Source organism: Haemorhous mexicanus, chromosome 28, assembly GCF_027477595.1.
Source record: "Haemorhous mexicanus isolate bHaeMex1 chromosome 28, bHaeMex1.pri, whole genome shotgun sequence".
Classification (NCBI taxonomy): domain Eukaryota; kingdom Metazoa; phylum Chordata; class Aves; order Passeriformes; family Fringillidae; genus Haemorhous; species Haemorhous mexicanus.
Window position 1 is genome coordinate 2,527,054 of NC_082368.1, and position 18,640 is coordinate 2,545,693.

Sequence of the window (18,640 nt, forward strand, 5' to 3'; positions counted from 1 at the left end):
GCTGGAACAGTCCTTTGAAAAGAAACTTCAGTTCCTTTTCCCCTGGGCAAAGGTGAACAAAACCCCTGACTAATGGTACATAAAGAAATTTCAGCAGATGTATAAAAACATCCCAGCAGACTGGAAGCAGCACAGAAGATATACAAAAGATAATGACCATTAATGACTATCAGCTCCAAACATCAGCCCTGGCATGGTCAGAAACAACTGGTCTGGGAAATGATTGATAAGAGCACAAAGAATGAGAACCAAAATAACATTAAATGTGAAGGGATCAATATGAATTCGAATACTACAAACTGTGGAACTAGTGAGCAATGAACATTGAACCAATGAATTTCCCTGGGTTTTGACTGTAGAAGCAGAAGAAAACTCCCGTAGAAACCTTGAGGGATGGAAGGATTTTCTCCGCACGACCTGTGAAACCAGTGGATGAAATGATTTCTGTTGTATCTCCTGGCCAGAAAAATGTAATGGCTTTATTCTCTCCCATGGAGTTTGGTAGTCGATAACTGTCCTGCTGATCAAGTCAAAATGGTGAGAGCTCTCTCCTGTGGCAGACAACATTAAAAGCATCCTGAAAGAATACAGCCCTCTCCAAGAGGTTACATGGGAAAACATCATGAAGAACATGATGAGAATGGGCAACACTAAACACCTTTTTGTACCACTGAACCCTTCAGTTTTCCTATACCACATTAAAAATACAATGTAATAATCATATTCCTGCAACTGCTGGTCATAATCTGACCTATCAGTTTTGTGCCACAAAATCCTATAAACCTCCTGACAAAGTTAGTTCAAACATAAACAGAAACTCTTTAGGAGAATGGTAAATTACCTGACTGCAAGGGCAAGTTCTCTTTCTCTCTTTGCCTTTTATTTCAGTCAGCAGACGTAGTCTGAACTGAAGCATTGGGAACCTGATCTTCCCCTGCAAAACTATTCAGGACTGGGGAGTGCAGAGCTCCCGGCAATGTCTGTCTTTCCAAAGCACAATTTTGAAAATAAATGTCAATTCCAGGATTTCTGCAGGGAGGGCCTTAGTTGATTCCTGGCTATGCCAAAGCCTCCCACAATCTGGGCACATCATCTTTTGTAACCAGTATTGAAACATTACCTGCAAGGAGACAGAGTAGAGACAACCCAGCCTGGTGGGCAACTCTAACAGCACTGTGCCCACACAGTTTTATTTTGATGACAAATAGAGTCTCTGGCCAAGGGGTTCCACCTGCCTGGGAGCACTACTAGATCATCCTTGGGAGAATATCTTTCTCTAACACTTGACAGGAGCCACCTCCAGAGGCTAAGAGTTTCTGTCCTCTTCCCAATCCCCTTCTCAGTGCCCACAGCACTGCACAATATCATCTTGGGGAGCACCTTTGGGAACATACACAGGGTTAGGTCCCACAGCCACAGGAACAGCCCCAGCAGCCTTGGCACCAGTGGCTCCATACCTGATACAACTAATGCTGAGATCAGATTGGTCTCCAGCCCACTCTGGGCAGATCTGTTCCCATCTCAGCCCTTCATGCCACACACTGGATGCAAAATGAGGCTGTTGTTAGGAATGGAATTTCCCAATTTAGTGCTCCCACTGAGCCACTCCAAAGGAAGCCTGAGGCTCTTTCACAGGATCACAAAAAGTGTGAATATGGAGAGGGCTTAACAGAAAGATGGGGACCACCCAGGGTGAGAGACAGCCAGGAGGGCACCAAGAGCTTCAAGTTCTGCTCCTGGTGCCCCACCTCTCCCCCTCAGTGTTGTCACAGGCAGAGGGAGGGACCAGCAGGGACTGGGCTTGAGAGCAGTGACAGAGGCCCAGGCAGGGCAGGTGTGGGCAGTGCTGTTGTGCAGGCACAGAGGAGCTGGAGAGAGGCCACTGAGAGCGGGCCTGGCCATGTGGAGTGCCCTGTGCGTGGGCTTCTTGCCCATTGTAGGTAAGTGAAGGCAAGGGCTGGTGGCCCCAGGAGCTGAGTGTGGCCCTGGGCTCTGCAGGGCTCTGGGGAGCTGTGCTGAGCGCTGGCAGCCAGAGCTGTGCCCCGGCTGGAGCTGCCCAGCCATGCCTGTGGAGCACGGGGAGAGCAGCCCTGCTCCTCTTGTGCCTCTGAGCTGGGCACCTCCAGGCCAGCTGCCTCCTCTGCAGCCTGGGCACACCCAGGGCACCTCCCTGCTGCACTCAGATCTCAGGGCCCAGCGCTTTGCCCTGGCACTGGACACTGCTCCTGGGGCACTGTGGCCCCTCTGGCACAGACCAGCTGGGGCATGGCAGCACAGGGCACAAGCCCCACTGCCTGGGACAGCCCTTTGTCTTTGCTCTGCTCACCCAGAGCAGCTTCAGGTACAGGACAGTGGGTGCCTCAGTAAATCCTTCCTGCTTCTTTGGGGAAAATCAGAGAAACCTTCCTGTCTGACGAGGTGGAGGGAAATGTGGTGTTTCCTTCCTTGTGAGCCTTGCTAGCTGCCACCAGCTCTGCCCATCTGTGTCAGCTGGCTTCAAAGACAAGCATCTTGTCCTTCCACAGGTCCAGTGCCAGTCCAAAGCCCCACCAGCATTGCCCTGACCATTGGAGAATCTTGGCATGACTGTCGTTTGTTCTCACTCTCTGCAGCAGTCCCTGGCCAGGTGGCCTTGAAGCAGAACCCCAGGGAAGTGACCATGCAAGAGGGAAATGAAGTCACCTTACAGTGCAGCATCAATGGAGGTGATATGAGCATCTACAACATGTACTGGTCCTGTCAGGGCCCTCGGCGCTCTCTGTAATGGATTGATCTGGAACATCAGGAATATTATGGATATGGAGAAGGTTCCCAAAATCGCTTTAAGGGAAGAGTGGAGAGTTCCATTACCACACTGCAGATCCTGGTAGCAGAAGAAGGACATGCAGCAACGTATTACTGTGGAGCATGGACCACCCTGGAGCAGCTCTGTAGCAGAGTGAACCAAAAAACCAACAAATGAGGAAGACAGATCTCTCAGCATTTCTTTCTGGCAGCTGCTCCCCAGGGCTCCTGTGAGGCAATGGCAGGTTCAGGAAACGTCCCTCTGGCTGGGTGCCACTAAAAGGCACTGCAGGGAGGGCTGCTGGAAGGGCTGGTGCCATTGATGGTGCAGGAGGATCTGTCCTGGGAACTGCAGAGGCTGCAGTTTGGGGAAGTGCAGGTTTGGTGCACGTTGCCTGGGCTCCTGTCCAGCACAGCCTCATTTCTCCTCAGTGCCTTGCCTTGGCTCCCAGCCCTTTCTCCTCAGGGACAGTCAGCACGGCTTTGGGAAGTGGAAACTGGGCTCAGCCACATTTACAGCATTGAACACTGAGACAAAGTGTCACCGACATGTTTTATGAAAAATCCTTTCCTTAGGATTTTTCACTCCTGAGAAGCTGAGAGGCCTCAGGAACAAACTGTAAACAATTCTTATCTGCTGCTGTGGAATGCACCAGGTGGATCTGTGATTGGTCTCATCTGGTTGTTTCTAATTAATGGCCAGTCACAGTTCACCTGCCCAGACTGTCTCGGTCAGAGACAAGCCGTTGTTATTCATTCCTTTTCTATTCTTAGCTTAGCCTTTTAATGAAATCCTCTCCTCTATTCTTTTAGTATAGTTGTAATATATATCATAAAATAATAAATCAAGCTTTCTGATACATGGAGTCAACTTTCTCGTCTCTTCCCTCATCCTGGGACCCGTGTGAACAATACCACACAAAGGATCTTGCTGGGTGAGGAGAGAGTGAATGTTGTGCATTCTTCATTCACTTGTGCTCCCAGCATTGACTTCCCTGGAAACCTTCTGGAAAAAGCCTTTTATTATGGCGTAGAGAAGGGCTCAGTGACATGGATTGTGCACATTGCACAGATTCCTCCTCCCAGCCTCTCCTCATGGCCTTTGGGAAACAAAATTGCTGAAGGCTGATCTGGCTGCTGAAGCCTGAGGTGAATAAAGCATTCAGGACCTCAGCCCTGTCCCATATCCTCTGTCACCTGGTCCCCATTCCATTCAGCACTGGGCCCACCTTTTCCCAGCCTCGTTTGTTCATGCAGCCTCCTGGCATGTTGGCCTGAGTCCTTGCTCACTGGGGAGGAACCCTCTTCAGCCCAGCACTGCTGGGACTGGGGACTGCTGTGTCCCCTGCTGGGCTCCCAAGGCTGGGAAGGACATGGACAGAGGGGAACAAATGCAATGAAGGGCCATGAACACAAGGGAGGGAACATAAGGAGAGCCTGGGAGATCTGGGTTGGTTTAGCATGCAGAAGGAAATGTTCTGGGGGATCTGACACTGAGCTGAAATACTCGAGGCTCTCTAAGTTCCATTCATGAGGACATTCAGAACTGAACAGGACAAGGCTGTGGGCACCTCCTGCCCCTGCCCCCATCAGGCAGCTCAGCCCCACACAGCTGCTCACTCAGTCCCCGTCACTGCCATGGCAGAGAGAAACAAAAGGGAGGAGTGAGAAAATGTGTGTTTTGACAGAGAGAGAGTTGAGAAATCATGGCAAAACCAAAAGACAAAAACCAAACAACATCAAGAATTAACTCCTGCATTCCCATGGGCACAGAGGAGCAGCAAAGCTGGCTCCTCTTCTGCTCCCCTCTCCTTATGCCATTTCTGGCTCTCCAGAAAGAACAGCATCAGCTCTGATGCCTTTATGGGAGAGCTTGGGGGCCTCTACCTGTGTCTGCAGCCTTACAGAACAACAACACACCCTAGGTTCTGACAGAAGAACACACACCACAAAAACAGCAAACAACAGAAATACAGAAAACAAACCCATGCAGAATAGCTCTCCTCACACCTCTGTGTACCTGTCACATACCCAACCCAAATTTCCTTTGTATCATTTGCAGGTTTCCCTGGTTCCCTTTCAGCTTTGAAGCTTGCAGCCTGAAGAGGACACAGGGTTGTCCTCAACACTGCTGTAGCACGAGTTATTTCTGGAAGTCCTCAGTGACAAAAGCTGTGACAGGGCTAACTGCAGCATTCTCCTGCTTACAAGAAAGAACAGTGCCTGAGACGGGCAGCTCTGACCACAGGGCTGCTTTGCCCTGATCACCCTCCTCCAGGCAGCTCTTCCCAACTCAGAATATCCCTTAACAAGAGAAATTCAGTAGATGATTGAACCTTCAATGAAACCAGACAATGAACCATGTCCAGTAATGGAATCAGTTAGAATTCAGCAGAAATTCCAGCACTTCTATGGGGCCTGAGTTTCAAAGAATGAAGTTTCCTTCTACTGACCACTAGTCTGCATCACCTACATGGGAACAGGTGTAGGGATCCAGCACAGGACAGCACTCAGGGATTCTGTGAGCAAGAGTTGCTTATGAGATCTGACCTGCTTTTCTCTGCAGCAGGATGTGCCATGGACTAGGTGAGGGCACAGCCCCGAACTTAGGTAAAGCATAAAAGAATAAACTTCCTTCGTGATTCAGTGCTAGGCATCCCTGTGTCCCTGCTCAGGTGAAAAACTGACATGGCAAAGTGGGGAGACAGATGTGTCCCGAGTACTCGAGCGTGGCCTCAGCAGTGCTGAGGAGAGAGGAGTCATTACCTCCCTCAGCTGCGGGCAGCCTGTTGCCCACGGCAGCCCCGGATCCCAGGGACCTTCCGTGCTACGGGGGCGAATTTCCGGGCGCCTTGCCCCCGGTGCCTTTGGCAGAAGGCGCTGTCCAAGCGCGCAGCGCTGCTTTCCGTGCGCGGCCCCGGGGCCCGGGGCGGGGCTGTCGGGGCGGGCAGAGGCGCCGGCGCTGCCCCGGCGAGGCGGGGCCGGGCGGGAGCGGCCCGAGCGCGGCTCCGCTCGGCTCCTGTGCGGCTGCCGCGGGGCCGGGGCCGGCAGCGATGTTGGCCGGGCCGGGGCCGGGGCTGCTGGCCTTGGCCTTGGCCTTGTGGCCGGCAGGTGAGAGCCGGGCGGGGAGGGCAGCGAGCCCGGCCCGGGGAACGAGCGACAGCGACAGCGACAGGGAGGGACACGAACAGGGACGGGACAAGGGCAGAGGCTGGGGAAAGGACAGGAGCAGAGGGAGGGCAGGGAACACGGGCAAAGGCCCGGGCAAACCCGGGACAGCGGCTGTGGGCCGGGGCTGGCGGCAGTGGCTGTGCCGGGCCGGGGGCACCGGGACACCGGGACAGCGCCCTCGGTCCGCGCTCGCGCCCTGCCCGATTCCTGCGCTCTCCCTCCGCAGGGCTCTGGGCACAGCCGAGGCTGCAGGAGGCCGGCGGAGGGCAGCGAGCGCCCGGGGACTCCGTCACCCTCTCCTGCCGCGGATCCGGATTCACCTTCAAGGATCGTTATATTCGATGGTACCGTCAGTCACGTGGAGGAAGCCTCGCGTGGGTGTCCTTTATTAGTTATGATCCCACCGTTTCTTATTTTGATCAGTCAGTGCAGGGGCGGGCCAAGATGTCCCGGGACAATTCCCGGTCCGAGGCTTACCTCTCCCTGCTGACCCTGCAGCCCCGTGACTCTGCCCGGTACATCTGCGCTGTTCACACGGTCACAGGAAACCCAGCTGGGCTTTAGCACAAACCAGCTCGGGGCTGGCGCAGCACCCACGAAATTGGGAGATGGTGAAAACCAAAGTGGTTCAGGGCTGTTCCTAAGAAATCAGGTGCCATCCCCATGCAGCTCCAGTGATCCTGCCCTTTCCCAACACTGAGGCTTTCCTTCTCCTGAGTCCAAGTTGCAACGTTCTATTCTGCAGAGGAGGTTCAAGGTTCTTCTGTCGTCCAGTCAGCCTGGTGACTGCCTGGCTCCAGTCCCAATCAGCCTTTCTTGGTCCTCTTCTTAAGTGGAACATGCAAAGCCCCTGCAGAGTCCTGGGCTGCCTTTGCTGCAGGGCAGGGGTCCGGGAAGGCTTTGACAGGAAGAGGCAGCTGGAGAAGTGTCATCACTGGGGAGCCAGGAGGGTGCAGGGCCAGAGTGCAGGGAGCAGGTGAGGAGCGCTTTGGATAAGGGGTTTCCTGGCCAAGGTGAACTGAGATCCCGGGGCATCCCATGTGTGATCAGCAGCTCAGCAGAGCCAGGGCCAGAAGGCCAGGGGAAGGAGAAGCTGACAGCCTCCCTGGTCACCTCCGAAGTCCCAGCAACAGCCTGGGAGACTCTCAGGCCAACGCTGGACCCTCATAAACCTTTAGCCTACCACAGCATTTCCTGCCCAATAAAAGGTCTGTTCCTGCACCACCCAGGGTGAGAGACTGCCAGGAGGGCACCAAGAGCTTCAAGATCTGCTCCTGGTGCCCCACCTCTCCCCCTCAGTGTTGTCACAGGCAGAGGGAGGGACCAGCAGGGACTGGGCCTGAGAGCAGTGACAGAGGCCCAGGCAGGGCAGGTGTGGGCAGAGCTGGTGTGCAGGCACAGAGGAGCTGGAGAGAGGCCACTGAGAGCGGGCCTGGCCATGTAGAGTGCCCTGTGCGTGGGCTTCTTGCCCATTGTAGGTAAGTGAAGGCAAGGGCTGATGGCCCCAGGAGCTGAGCGTGGCCCTGGGCTCTGCAGGGCTCTGGGAGCTGTGCTGAGTGCTGGCAGCCAGAGCTGTGTCCAGGCAGGAGCTGCCCAGCCATGCCTGTGGAGCACGGGGAGAGCAGCCCTGCTCCTCTTGTGCCTCTGAGCTGGGCACCTCCATGCCAGCTGTCTCCTCTGCAGCCTGGGCACACGCAGGGCACCTCCCTGCTGCACTCAGATCTCGGGGCCCAGCGCTTTGCCCTGGCACTGGACACTGCTCCTGGGGCACTGCGGCCCCTCTGGCACAGACCAGCTGGGGCATGGCAGCACAGGGCACAAGCCCCACTGCCTGGGACAGCCCTTTGTCTTTGCTCTGCTCACCCAGAGCAGCTTCAGGGACAGGAGAATGGGTGCCACACCATCCTGTCTAGGCAAGGAGAAAAGAATTTGTCCCCCCATGATGCAAATCCTTCCTGCTTCTCTGGGGAAAATCAGAAAAAGCTTCCTCTCTGATTGAGTGGAGGGAAGTGTGGTGTCTCCTTCCTTGTGAGCCTTGCTAGCTGCCACCAGCTCTGCCCATCTGTGTCAGCTGGCTTCAAAGACGAGCATCTTGTCCTTCCACAGCTCCAGTGCCAGTCCAAATCCCCACCAGTATTGCCCTGATATTTGCTGGATCTTGGAGTGACTGTGCCTTGTTCTTGCTCTCTGCAGCAGTCACTGGGCAGGTGACCTTGGAGCAGTTCCAAAGGAAGTGACCGTTCAAAAGGGAGATGAATTCACCTTCCACTGCAGCATGAAGGAAGGTGATATGAGCAGGTACTACATGCACTGGTACTGTCAGGACTCACTGGACACTTTGGAATGGATTTAAAAGGAGGGTGATAAATGTGGAGAAGGTTTCCGAGATCACTTTATGGGAAGGAAGGATAGCTCCAAGAACAGCTTCACATTACAGATCCTGGTAGCAGAGCAAGGTGATGCAGCAACGTATTACTGTGGAGCAGGCTCACCCTGGAGCAGCTCTGCAGCAGAGTGAACCAAAACCCAGCAGATGGGGAAGATAGATCTCTCTGCACTTCTTTCTGGCAGCTGCTAGCCAGGGCTCCTGTCAGGCAATGGCAGGTGCAGGAAACGTCCCTCTGGCTGGGTGGCACTAAAAGGCACTGCAGGGAGGGCTGCTGGAAGGGATGGTGCCATTGATGGTGCAGGAGGATCTGTCCTGGGAACTGCAGAGGCTGCAGTTTGGGGAAATGCAGGTTTGGTGCACGTTGCCTGGGCTCCTGTCCAGCACAGCCTCATTTCTCCTCAGTGCCTTGGCTGCAGAGCCATGGGATGATGGGGATGTGTTACTGGAGCTTTCAGAGGACTGGAACTTAAAGGCAACAAAATAGAGAAAAATTCCCTTAGAGAACGTAGTGGAAAAATCCTAACTTCCACCAACTGTTAAAGTTGAAAACATGCATCATTATTGTAGGATTAGGAAAATGCTCAACACTTGCAGGCTACCATGAATTATATTATTAAGATAACAATCAAATTAAAAGCCAACTTCAGTCAACTATAACAACAGGAAACAGAGTCAATTAAAGCACCATCAGGTGAACCAAAATAAAAATCATAATAAATAAATAAAATAACCATAATAAATCCTGAACAATCCTTAAACATGGACAACTTTTCCATTGGCATGCAAAATGGTTTTGAGGAGAGTAATGCTTGAAGGTCTAGAAGACTTAGAAAATATAGGATGAAAATAACTTGAAAATTTATAAGCTTGACAGATGCTTCCCAGAATACCTTTCAAGTATTTAACCCTAACTCTCTTGTTGTGTGTTAAAAGACAAACAGGAAACCAGATCCTTTCTATGAGGCACTTCCAATAACAATATTGCTTTCCAAAGTGTGAGAGCAGTATTTGAGTTAGAGGAACAATAACTGTCCACTCTGCCAAAAAAAGCAAGGATGAAAATGTTATTTCTAGTGTAGAGAATCCTCTGGAACAGTGTTAGATGTTCAGAAGTAGAGCAGTGTAGAGGGGCAGGAAAACCAAAGGCAGCACTACAAAGACATGAAAGAGGAGACATCACCTGGCACTGCAAACCCCCCCAGATGTTTGTGTAGAACTGTCTAGCACAGTGTGGACTACGTACCACAGTGACGAAAACAACTGAACTACCACAGACAAACTGTCTCCCTCCCTTCTCTTGAAGGAGGAAAACACAGTGGCCCTACTTCATCTATTTTCCTTAGGCAGCTGTGTGCACATACACAAATTTGATTTACCAGAATTACTGAAACAGCAGAACACCCCACCTAATTTCCCAAGACCAATTTCTTCCCCATTCAACCTGAGATCTTGGCTCTTGCAAACAGGTCATTTTAGACATTTGATCATCACAGCCAATTAAACAAGGTGGCAGGAACCTTCTGTATTTACCAGTTATGACTTTATTCAGAAGCCCTTTGTTCATCCTTTTGGACATCTGACACAAAGCTTGACTTACTGCTTTGTCAAGAGGAACAATTCTTGTGGTTCAAGGAGGTAATCTCTGAACATGAGCAGCTCTCCTAGACCCCTCCTCTGTCCAGGACCATAACCCATGGGATTCCTCCCAGAAGATCCCAGATTCTGCTCTCCTGAAGCCCAGGACTCCAGTCCTGTTTTTGCATTGCTCTCCTCTCCCAGAATCCTGAGCTCAAAGAGTGCATGGTCACTGCAGCCAAAGCCACCCCAACCACCTCACATCCAGCACCAATTCTTCCTCAGTGGCACACAGAGGTCCAGCTCAGCAGCCATTTGTGTTAGTAAGTTAGCATCAGTACATGCCAGAAAACTCCTGACTGTGTGTGCCCAGCTGTGCTGTCCTGCCATCAGACACCTGACACACTTCTGGCACCCCATGAGCACCGGAGTCCAGGGATGTCCCATTTGTCCTATGAAAGCCTCACCTATTTCTTCCCATTCCTCTCATGTTTTCTAACCATTTTTCTGTCATTGGAATGGCTTAAATTCATTATCCATTCATATTTTGTGTTTGCTTTGTGTTCAGAATGGACATTGCCTCCCCTGGCTCAGGAAGTATCACAATGTGTTAGGGGCAGTCGGATGCCCTGAGAGTTGGGGGCCAGGGGCTGCTGCTTCCTTCCAGAGGGGCTGCTCAGCTCAGGAGCCACATGGCAAGGGCATCTGCCTGGAGACACTGTTGCCCTGTGCTTTTTGCCTGTGTTTCTTTCTTTCTTTTCCTTTGGCACTGTGAGTAGGGATTGCCAGCTTGATTTCCTGCCCCTTTGTGGCTTTGGAGCCCAGAGCCGGTGTGTGCTCCACCCGGAGCCGGGGGGCAGGAGCACACTGGGCCATGCCCTGTGCTGATCCCAGGATCAGCTGTGGCCAGTGAGCTGTCCAAAGGAGCAATCCCCCTCCCAGCCCTGCAGTTATCTGCCACTGCTTCAGGGATTTTTGTGACACTATTATTTGACACCCCTTGTCTGCCCAGTCACCCCTGGCTCCTGCCACGGCTTCAGAGTTTCTCCTACACTTGGTTAACCACTGTGGGTGTTCTCACCTCGGCCGTGTCAGCCTGCTGCTCCAGGGTTCTTGCTACAGCTGGTTTCGCTCTATAAAGGGGCACTGGGACTGGCTGCTCCCGTGGGACTGTAAAGGGAGCCCCTTCTCCATCTCTCCTGCCTGCCCACCCACCAGTACCCACATGCAGAGAGGCGGCCGAGCTCGCACCACAGCGCCCCCTGCTGGTGCGGAGGAATCATCGCACCTGCCCTGCCCGGATGGGAGCCAGCGGCGCCCCTGCTGGCTGTGCCCGGAACTGCAGTGAAGGGGAAAGCTCCTGCGGCCGAGAGAGTGTCCAGGACTGGGTGTGTGGTTCTGTTTGGTGTTAATGCTGTTGTTGTTTGTTTGAGTTGTTATACACACACTTGCTGGTAAAGAACTGTTATTCCTTTTCCCATATCTTTGCTTGAAAGCCCTGTAATTTCAAAGTTATAATAATTTGGAGAGAAGGGGTCATATGCTCCATTCCATGAGAGGTTCCCACCTTCCGTGGCAGACATCTGTCTTTTAAACTAGGACAGCCACCACCACCTGTGTGAGGCAGCAAAGGCAGCAGATGGAGAAGCCATAGACGCACTCAAGAGTACATGTATTTCCATGACCTTGATAACCTGGGGGAATCTCTGAGCAACAGTCAGACAGAGGCAAGGAGAGACGCTTGCATGGGTCCATGCTAGAGGATCCCTGAATGCAGTTCACCCTGGGCTGTCAAGGGCAATTCCCCATGGAAGGTCACTTCAGCATTTTATGACCCTCCTCTGTGTGTTCTGCTTTTAATCCATTTCTCCCAACACCCTCAGAGCCAGCCTGCTACGTGCCAGAACTCCGTTCACACTACCACCAGTACCTACAAGAAGAGAAGCAGGGGCATTAGACTGCATTGTAAGAAACACTCTGAAATAACACCAGAGGTACTGATTATTTTTTCAGCTTTCTATACACCTTAACTCCCTCAGACTTTTCAGAGGTGTCCCGTAATCCCCAAGTTCTCATTTACGACTCAACCTCTCTGATATTATTTGAGATCCTTCCTTGAAAGCCATATGGTGTTTCCTCATGTGGTGCGTTGGGTCTTAAACCACTGAAGATGTCATGTGACTGCCTGTATAATCCAAAATTCTGTGTAGTGGAACAGAGACGGTTTTTATTATGAAATATATCACTGTGCTTGGGGTTTGGATCTCACAATGATATAAACAGCATAGGGTCCTGTACAAAAACATAAAGAGGGAAAGAAGGTGAGAAATTTTGGGAAAGAAAGGAGATGGGTGACTCTAATGATTAAGAAGAGAAGAACATCATTCTTCCTCTATTTCCTTTTCTCCTGAATACATAGAAGAACACATGAAGGTACTAAAAGGTGGAAGAAAGGGAGATGTTTAAAATTCTATACTCAACCAAGCTATCAGAAATCACTGAACAATTCAATTTACCTTTTTTCCCTTTCCAATTTTTGAAGTAAATCTGCCTCTGGATCCTACCATGCACTTGCACCCATGGATAATAAGGACTAATGGCTTTTCACCACCTGTTTTTACAGCACTTTTGAATGCCATGAGGAAAGAGTGACTTATTGGAATAAGTCTTAGCAGTGTGAGGAAAGCTAAGCTTATATTTGGACCAGGGACGACTCTCACAGTTCTACCAAGTAAGTGACATTTCTTTATTTCTAAAACTTCATTTAAAATTATTATGGGGAGAACAAGGGAATTTAAAGGTTTGGGTTCACTGAAAGGATTTTCAGCTGCAATAATCCCTTGAATGCAATCACGCTCCAGCCAGGCTTTCAAGCCAAACCCTCAGCTTGGATCTGCTCAGGAAGGTTTCCCAGGAACAACTGGGCTGACTCTGCACAGCACCATTATTCCATGATGCCCAAACACCAGCAGGGCACTGCTTAGCATGTGATAACTTATTCCCACTTTGGGCAGCACTCTGGCCCAAATTTACTGTCCAGTGTCCAGTTCTCCAGTGGACTTTCACTGACTGACTTGGGGCAGGAATGCAGAGCTCAGTGAGGAGCTCCCAGTGGTTTTGAGGAGTTTTGAGACAGATCTGTAACTCCTGTTTGGAGAAGTTCTGGTTTGACACTGGCACCACACTGCCAGTGTCCCCAGGTTAGGAATTCCACTGCCCTGGGGACAGAGGAGGAAGGAGGTGAAATGGCCTTGGGCTGAAATTCTCCCAAGTGCCTCATATCCAAGAGCTCCTGGAATGAAAGACAACTGGCTGCCAAGTTGTGTGGGCTCTGAAAAGAGCAATGTGGGGAGTAGGGATTAGAAGTATTTTTGATTATTCCTATCTTTATTTATAATTCTGTGATGAACAATAAAGTTGCCTGTCACCCCAAGCTTTTCTAGGGAAATGTGAGTGTTGTGGTGGCAGAGGGGTTTTTGATGATGATTTCTGTGATCCCAAAGGATCAGGTGCAAACCTCTGGAATTGTTGCTGTGCTATCAGAGGTCTGCATGACTTTAAAGTGTGGCAATAATGCCCCATGATATTTTACATCCCTAAAACCTCCTGCTCTCCTTCCAGAAAGACGTGGGACTGCCTTGGGTGCTGTCTAATATCTCTCCATGTCTGTAGGATATGTTGCATGGGAATAAATGTGTATTTGGGAACAATTTCAGTGCACTTCCAGTTCCAAAGGGATAAGGAATGTAAATTTACCATTGTGGAGGAAGACCTCTTCTTTCCCTGCTCTTCAACGGTTTTCTTTTTCTTGCTAATGGCAGGATATTATCAGAGCTGACCAGAAACTCTGGAATTATGTTTGATAGAAAAAGCCATTGAACCTAAAGTATCAACGTCCCTTTTGAGTCTGCTGATATATTTAATATGTGCAAGACAAAGTTTCCAGGATGTCAGCAACCTCCTTCTTTAGGTTCTGAATTCTGTTGGGAGCTACTACTTAAAATATGCATTTCAAGGTGCTTACAGAACAGATACGTTGCTATCCCATCTTTTGCCAGTTCCCCAAATCAAAAGGACGTAAAATAGCAACCATTAATGTCACTGTGGGATACTCCAGGCATATTCTGTTGGATTATTCCAGATTAAACATTCATGAAAAATGCTAAAGCCCATATTTTCTGGAATATAGGGCTTCTCTTGTGAATTTTTAAGATGAAAACAAAGATGAAGAACAACTTTTTGTCCAAATAAATTTGAACATAAACATAAAAGGTGAATCCCTCCCAGAAGGAAGCAGTGGTAGGAATTCATGGCTGTACTGTCAGGGAATGCAAACTAGTGGGACTCGGGTGAAACTTTTCGGGTCAGATCAAACAAATCTTCTGCTCTCTGTACCACAGTTGCACTGTGTACATTATTGCTTGCTGATGATGTGGCCCAGGGAGGTATTGCAGACAAGCAGCCTGTTTGTGTTCTGGCTGTTTGGAAAGCCTGGAGAGGAGACCACATGAAAAGCCTTTCAAGGTCTTCTCAGAGAACACAGAATGCACAGGACTGACAGGCCCTGGCCAAGCCTGGTACAAGAGCTGGGAAGGAAGTGTTGGATTTCTGGTGGGTATCTGGTGGCTGTAGGTGTGGACAAGTGTGTAGTTCTGCCTGTTGGATCAGGAGAGCTGACCCATGAAGTTGTGGCACAGCCCGATTTGGCTTTCACCTCAGTTCCTCAGCAGTGGCATGGGGTTGATGGGGAAAGGGTGTAAAATCAGAGCTCCTTGATCAAACTTCCATCTGTACCCTGAGATGAATAAAATGTTAGAGCTCAGGGATCTCTTGACCCACCTGCAAGGCAGATACCATACAAAATGAAAAGCTTCGTGCACCTCTCTTTACCCAAGAGACTCCTCAGGATGCTCCTGTCAAAGCAGACCCGTCAGTCTTTGTGGATGTGTCTGACAGCCTTTCATAAGCTGAGCCCTTTCTGGCAAGGAAGGCTGCTGGAGGATTCCTTTCAGTTCCGTGGTTTTAGTCTAATTCAAATTGCTAATCTGAGTTAAATCCTGACATTGGTTTTTGAGATGACCCTTGATTCTCCAGATATAACCTGACCTAGCAGCACATATTTTCTCTAATAAACAAATCATGGTACCACAATAACTTTTTGGCAACTAAATTCTTTTGACACCAATAGTTTTCATGTCAGACAGCTGGTGGCACGTTTAAGCAATCTTCTTTTGTTACTTGTACCTCTAATGCCAACGAATAATGACATAAAAAACAGTAAATGAGAATGTTACAAGTTCATCACAGATGGAGTACATGTAAATTTTGAGTCACTCAGCACCCGGGCAAGCCTGCAGTAAAATCAGTCCTGTCCAAATCTTGCTTTTCTTTACAGACATTTCAAAAACTTCTGACCCTCAAGTCATTGTGATGAAATCAAAGAAACTGGAAGGAGGTGGCAGCTCTGGGAACGCAGCTTGTTTGGCAAGGAACTCCCCTACAAAGAACATCAGCTTGGAGATGCCCTCTCAGGAGGTGGTCTATGAGCAGAGCACATCCATTTTGACGTCAGAGGGCTTGTACAGTGCAATTAAAGTGGTCAGGGTGACAGAAGACACAGAGGTGACCTGCACGGCCCAGTTCGACAACCGCACGATAACAGCACAGCCAGGTACAGTTTGGTGGCACAGCTGTCACCTGTTTCTGGAGACAGTGGCCTGTGGGGGGCTTGGTGTTCTCCTTCTGGACAGCACTGCCCTGGGCAGCCAGCAGAAATAAGAATGACATTTGGGATTTCAGCAGGGAGAGCTGAAAGATGTTTCAAAGCATCTAAAAGAAATGGTTTTTCAACTGTTTCATAACTTTGAGATCCCTTTTTTTGGGACGGAGAGAGAGGACAACATTTATTTCATTCAAATGTGAATTTCCTTATGATTCAATCCTTTAGCCTATAGAATCAAACCCCCTGCAGGACAAGCTGGAACAGCCATTCGAATACCAACACAAAATTAAAGGTGGGGTGTGGTGTGTGAGTTTTTTAATTAAATGAATTGTGATAGTGGGTGGGTTTACCCTTTTAGTCCTGAAGATCATTCAAATAGTAAAGCAAAACAATGCAGGACTTCTTATGTCTCCTGCAAATGCATAGAGAAATTGTCTCTTCAAATAATGTCAGAATTAATATTTACCAGCTGAGGCCCACTCTGAACTTTTCTATGATTTTCTATGGGAAATGTCATCTCAATATTTTTAAAATCCTGTATAAAAGGTGGATATAGTTTTAAATTCCTTTTCTTTATCATGCTACAGAAGAAGAGGCTGAAGAACCAGTAACAGGGTTTGGGGAGCCAAACAGAACCAGAACAGAGTCAGGGGCCAGTGACCGGGTTTGCAACAGCACAGAGCCCTCAGCACAAGGTGAGTTACCCAAACAGGGTGTGAAGTTACATTGCTCTCTGGGGGATAAAGGCATGGAAATGTATTTTCTCCAGGGCAGAGGACTCAGAACACAACACATTCAGCACACACAAGCTGCTGCTCCAAGGTTGCTCCCCTGTTGTTGCCATGTTCTCTCTCGGCTGTTCCTTTGCTGCTCTTCCTTTCCCTGAAAATGTCACCTGTGGATTTCCCACTTTCTGCCAAGATCACAATATCAAAACCTAGACCATGATCTCTCCCCTCTTTTCTGGTCACTGAGCAGATGCTGGAGGGCAGAGAGTGAACATGCTGTCCATGGCTGTGTTGGGTTTGAGAGTCCTGCTGGCAAAGAGCATCGCCTTCAATGCCCTCATGAGCATCAAGTTGTTTCTTTTCTGAGGTAAGGGAGATCACAGCTCTCAAATACTGGTTCCTAGGCCCAATGTCATTAAATGTACTTTAAACCTCCTGTTGCTCTTCCAGACATGGGGAATGAACCCAAAGAAGAGCAGGAAAGAACGTGAACCAGCAGCACAAGGGGGTGGAACAAGCAGGGCCAGAGCTGCTGACAGAGACCACCCAGGACACAAGGCAGCACCTTCCCCTGAAGACATGCAACACTGTTCACTCCTGCCTGGCCAGCTGATTTACACTGAAGACTTTTAAGGGCTTTTGCTGTTTCCTCTCCTCTGAACACTGAGGAGAGTGGATTTATCCTCATCCTCCTGCTAAGTCGATCCCCCCACTCTCCTGGCATTTGCACACCAGTGTCCAACCAGCTTCAATAGCTTTGAAAACTCCAGTGCTCACTGCAGATAGATGGCCTTTGAAAAGCACCTCTCCCAGGCATGTTGTGTTACTGCCTGTGGAACTGGAGTAGCGCTGCTGAGGCAATTCCAGCCCAGGAGCTGCCATTTCTAGATTTGGGTTTAAATAGTTTCCATATCCAAAAGTGTGTACTGGAGATAAGAAGAGATCTGTAGAATCTGGAGTGATTTCATTCTACTACATGATGCTCATTTCTTGATTAAGCCTGTATTTCTTCTGCCAAATGGATTACATGTGAATTTTAGGATCTTTCAGTAGTGACAAAAATAAAGTTGTGCTAGGCCAAAATGCTGTGGGTTTTCTGTGCATTTTCTTCTGAAATTGGGATGGAATTGCTGAATTCCAACTGCCCTAAAGCCCACTGGGATCAGAATTACAGCTTTAGTAACGTCGATGTCCTGTTGGCGGAATTTGTCTTTTGCAGACTTTGTACAGGGAAGGGTCTCTCTGGCACATTCAGGAGCTTCAGTGAGGAGAGTCCTGGCTGAAGGCACAAGGGAGGAAAATGCTCCTGTTAGCAGAGAAGAAACCCTGCTGTTGATTTGCACTCAGGGATAGGAGGAAGGGGCCACCAGAAAATAATTTGGGGAGGTTTGATGGAGTGATAGTTTCCATAGCAACTTGGTTCTTCCCTAACAGAGCCCAGCCCACACCTTCCCCAGCTCATGCCCCTCTCACAAGCTACAGGCAGGATGCTGTGGTCACCATTTCTGACTCAGTCCCACCAGGCAGCATCAACCCTCCCCTGCTTTTGAAAACACAAGGTAACCACATCCTCAAAGGGAAATAAGGCTTTGCTCCCTCTGCCTGAGTTCCTGCAGCCTTCAAGAGATAGTGCAAGGCCTCCCACAACGTGAAGTTCAATAAAACTTTTAAAGTAATTTGGGAAAAATTTTACCGTTGTTGAGTCTCACACACAGAGTGTGGTATCTGACATCTGCCCTGCTGAGCAAGTCAAAATGGTGAGAGCTCTCTCCAGTGGCAGAGAACATTAAAAGCATCCTGAAAGAACAAAGCTCTCTCCAAGAGGTTACATGGTAAAACATCATGAAGAACTCATGAGAATGAGCAACTAAACATCTTTTTGTACCAATTAACCCTTCAATTTTCTTATACTACATTAAAATACAATGTAATAATCATATTCCTGCATCTGCTAGGCCTAATCTTACCTATCTGGTTTGTGCCACAAAATCCTATAAACCTCCTGACAAAGTTTGATGAAACATAAACAGAAACTCATTAGGAGTATAATTAATTACCTGACTGCAAGGGCAAGTTCTCTTTCTCTCTTTCCCTTATATTTCAGTCAGCAGACATTGTATGAACTGAAGTATTGGGAACCTGATCTTCCCCTGCAAATCTCTTGAGGACTCGGGAGTGCAGAGCTCCTGGCAATATCCATCTTTGCAAAGCAGAACATGGAAAATAGATGTCAATTCCCAGAGTTCTGGGCCTTAGTTGATTCCTGACTAT

General features: G+C 49.3%; 1 protein-coding gene and 2 long non-coding RNA genes across 3 annotated transcripts; all 3 read left to right on the plus strand.

Annotated features, from left to right (window-relative positions):
- The first annotated feature begins 1,806 nt into the window (after nucleotides 1-1,806).
- On the plus strand, nucleotides 1,807-3,650 carry LOC132339033 (uncharacterized). Its single transcript, XR_009489593.1, has 2 exons — nucleotides 1,807-1,940; nucleotides 2,613-3,650. It is a non-coding gene; the product is annotated as an uncharacterized LOC132339033 (long non-coding RNA).
- Nucleotides 3,651-5,786: 2,136 nt separating this feature from the next.
- On the plus strand, nucleotides 5,787-17,454 carry LOC132339070 (uncharacterized). Its single transcript, XM_059869110.1, has 9 exons — nucleotides 5,787-5,895; nucleotides 6,182-6,492; nucleotides 6,789-6,931; nucleotides 8,149-8,268; nucleotides 12,586-12,650; nucleotides 15,315-15,590; nucleotides 16,229-16,336; nucleotides 16,620-16,736; nucleotides 16,820-17,454. The coding sequence occupies exons 1-8, from the start codon at nucleotides 5,838-5,840 to the stop codon at nucleotides 16,733-16,735; spliced, it is 1,197 nt and encodes a 398-aa protein (XP_059725093.1). The 5' UTR covers nucleotides 5,787-5,837; the 3' UTR covers nucleotide 16,736; nucleotides 16,820-17,454.
- On the plus strand, nucleotides 6,789-9,102 carry LOC132339034 (uncharacterized). Its single transcript, XR_009489594.1, has 2 exons — nucleotides 6,789-7,433; nucleotides 8,149-9,102. It is a non-coding gene; the product is annotated as an uncharacterized LOC132339034 (long non-coding RNA).
- Nucleotides 17,455-18,640: the final 1,186 nt, after the last annotated feature.

Coding starts and splice junctions, on each gene's coding strand:
- LOC132339070 (XM_059869110.1), top strand. CDS start 5,838: ATGTTGGCCGGGCCGGGGCCGGGGCTGCTGGCCTTGGCCTTGGCCTTG. Junction 6,932..8,148: donor GGCCAGAGTGCAGGGAGCAG/GTGAGGAGCGCT, acceptor TGCTCTCTGCAG/CAGTCACTGGGCAGGTGACC. Junction 15,591..16,228: donor CACGATAACAGCACAGCCAG/GTACAGTTTGGT, acceptor ATCATGCTACAG/AAGAAGAGGCTGAAGAACCA.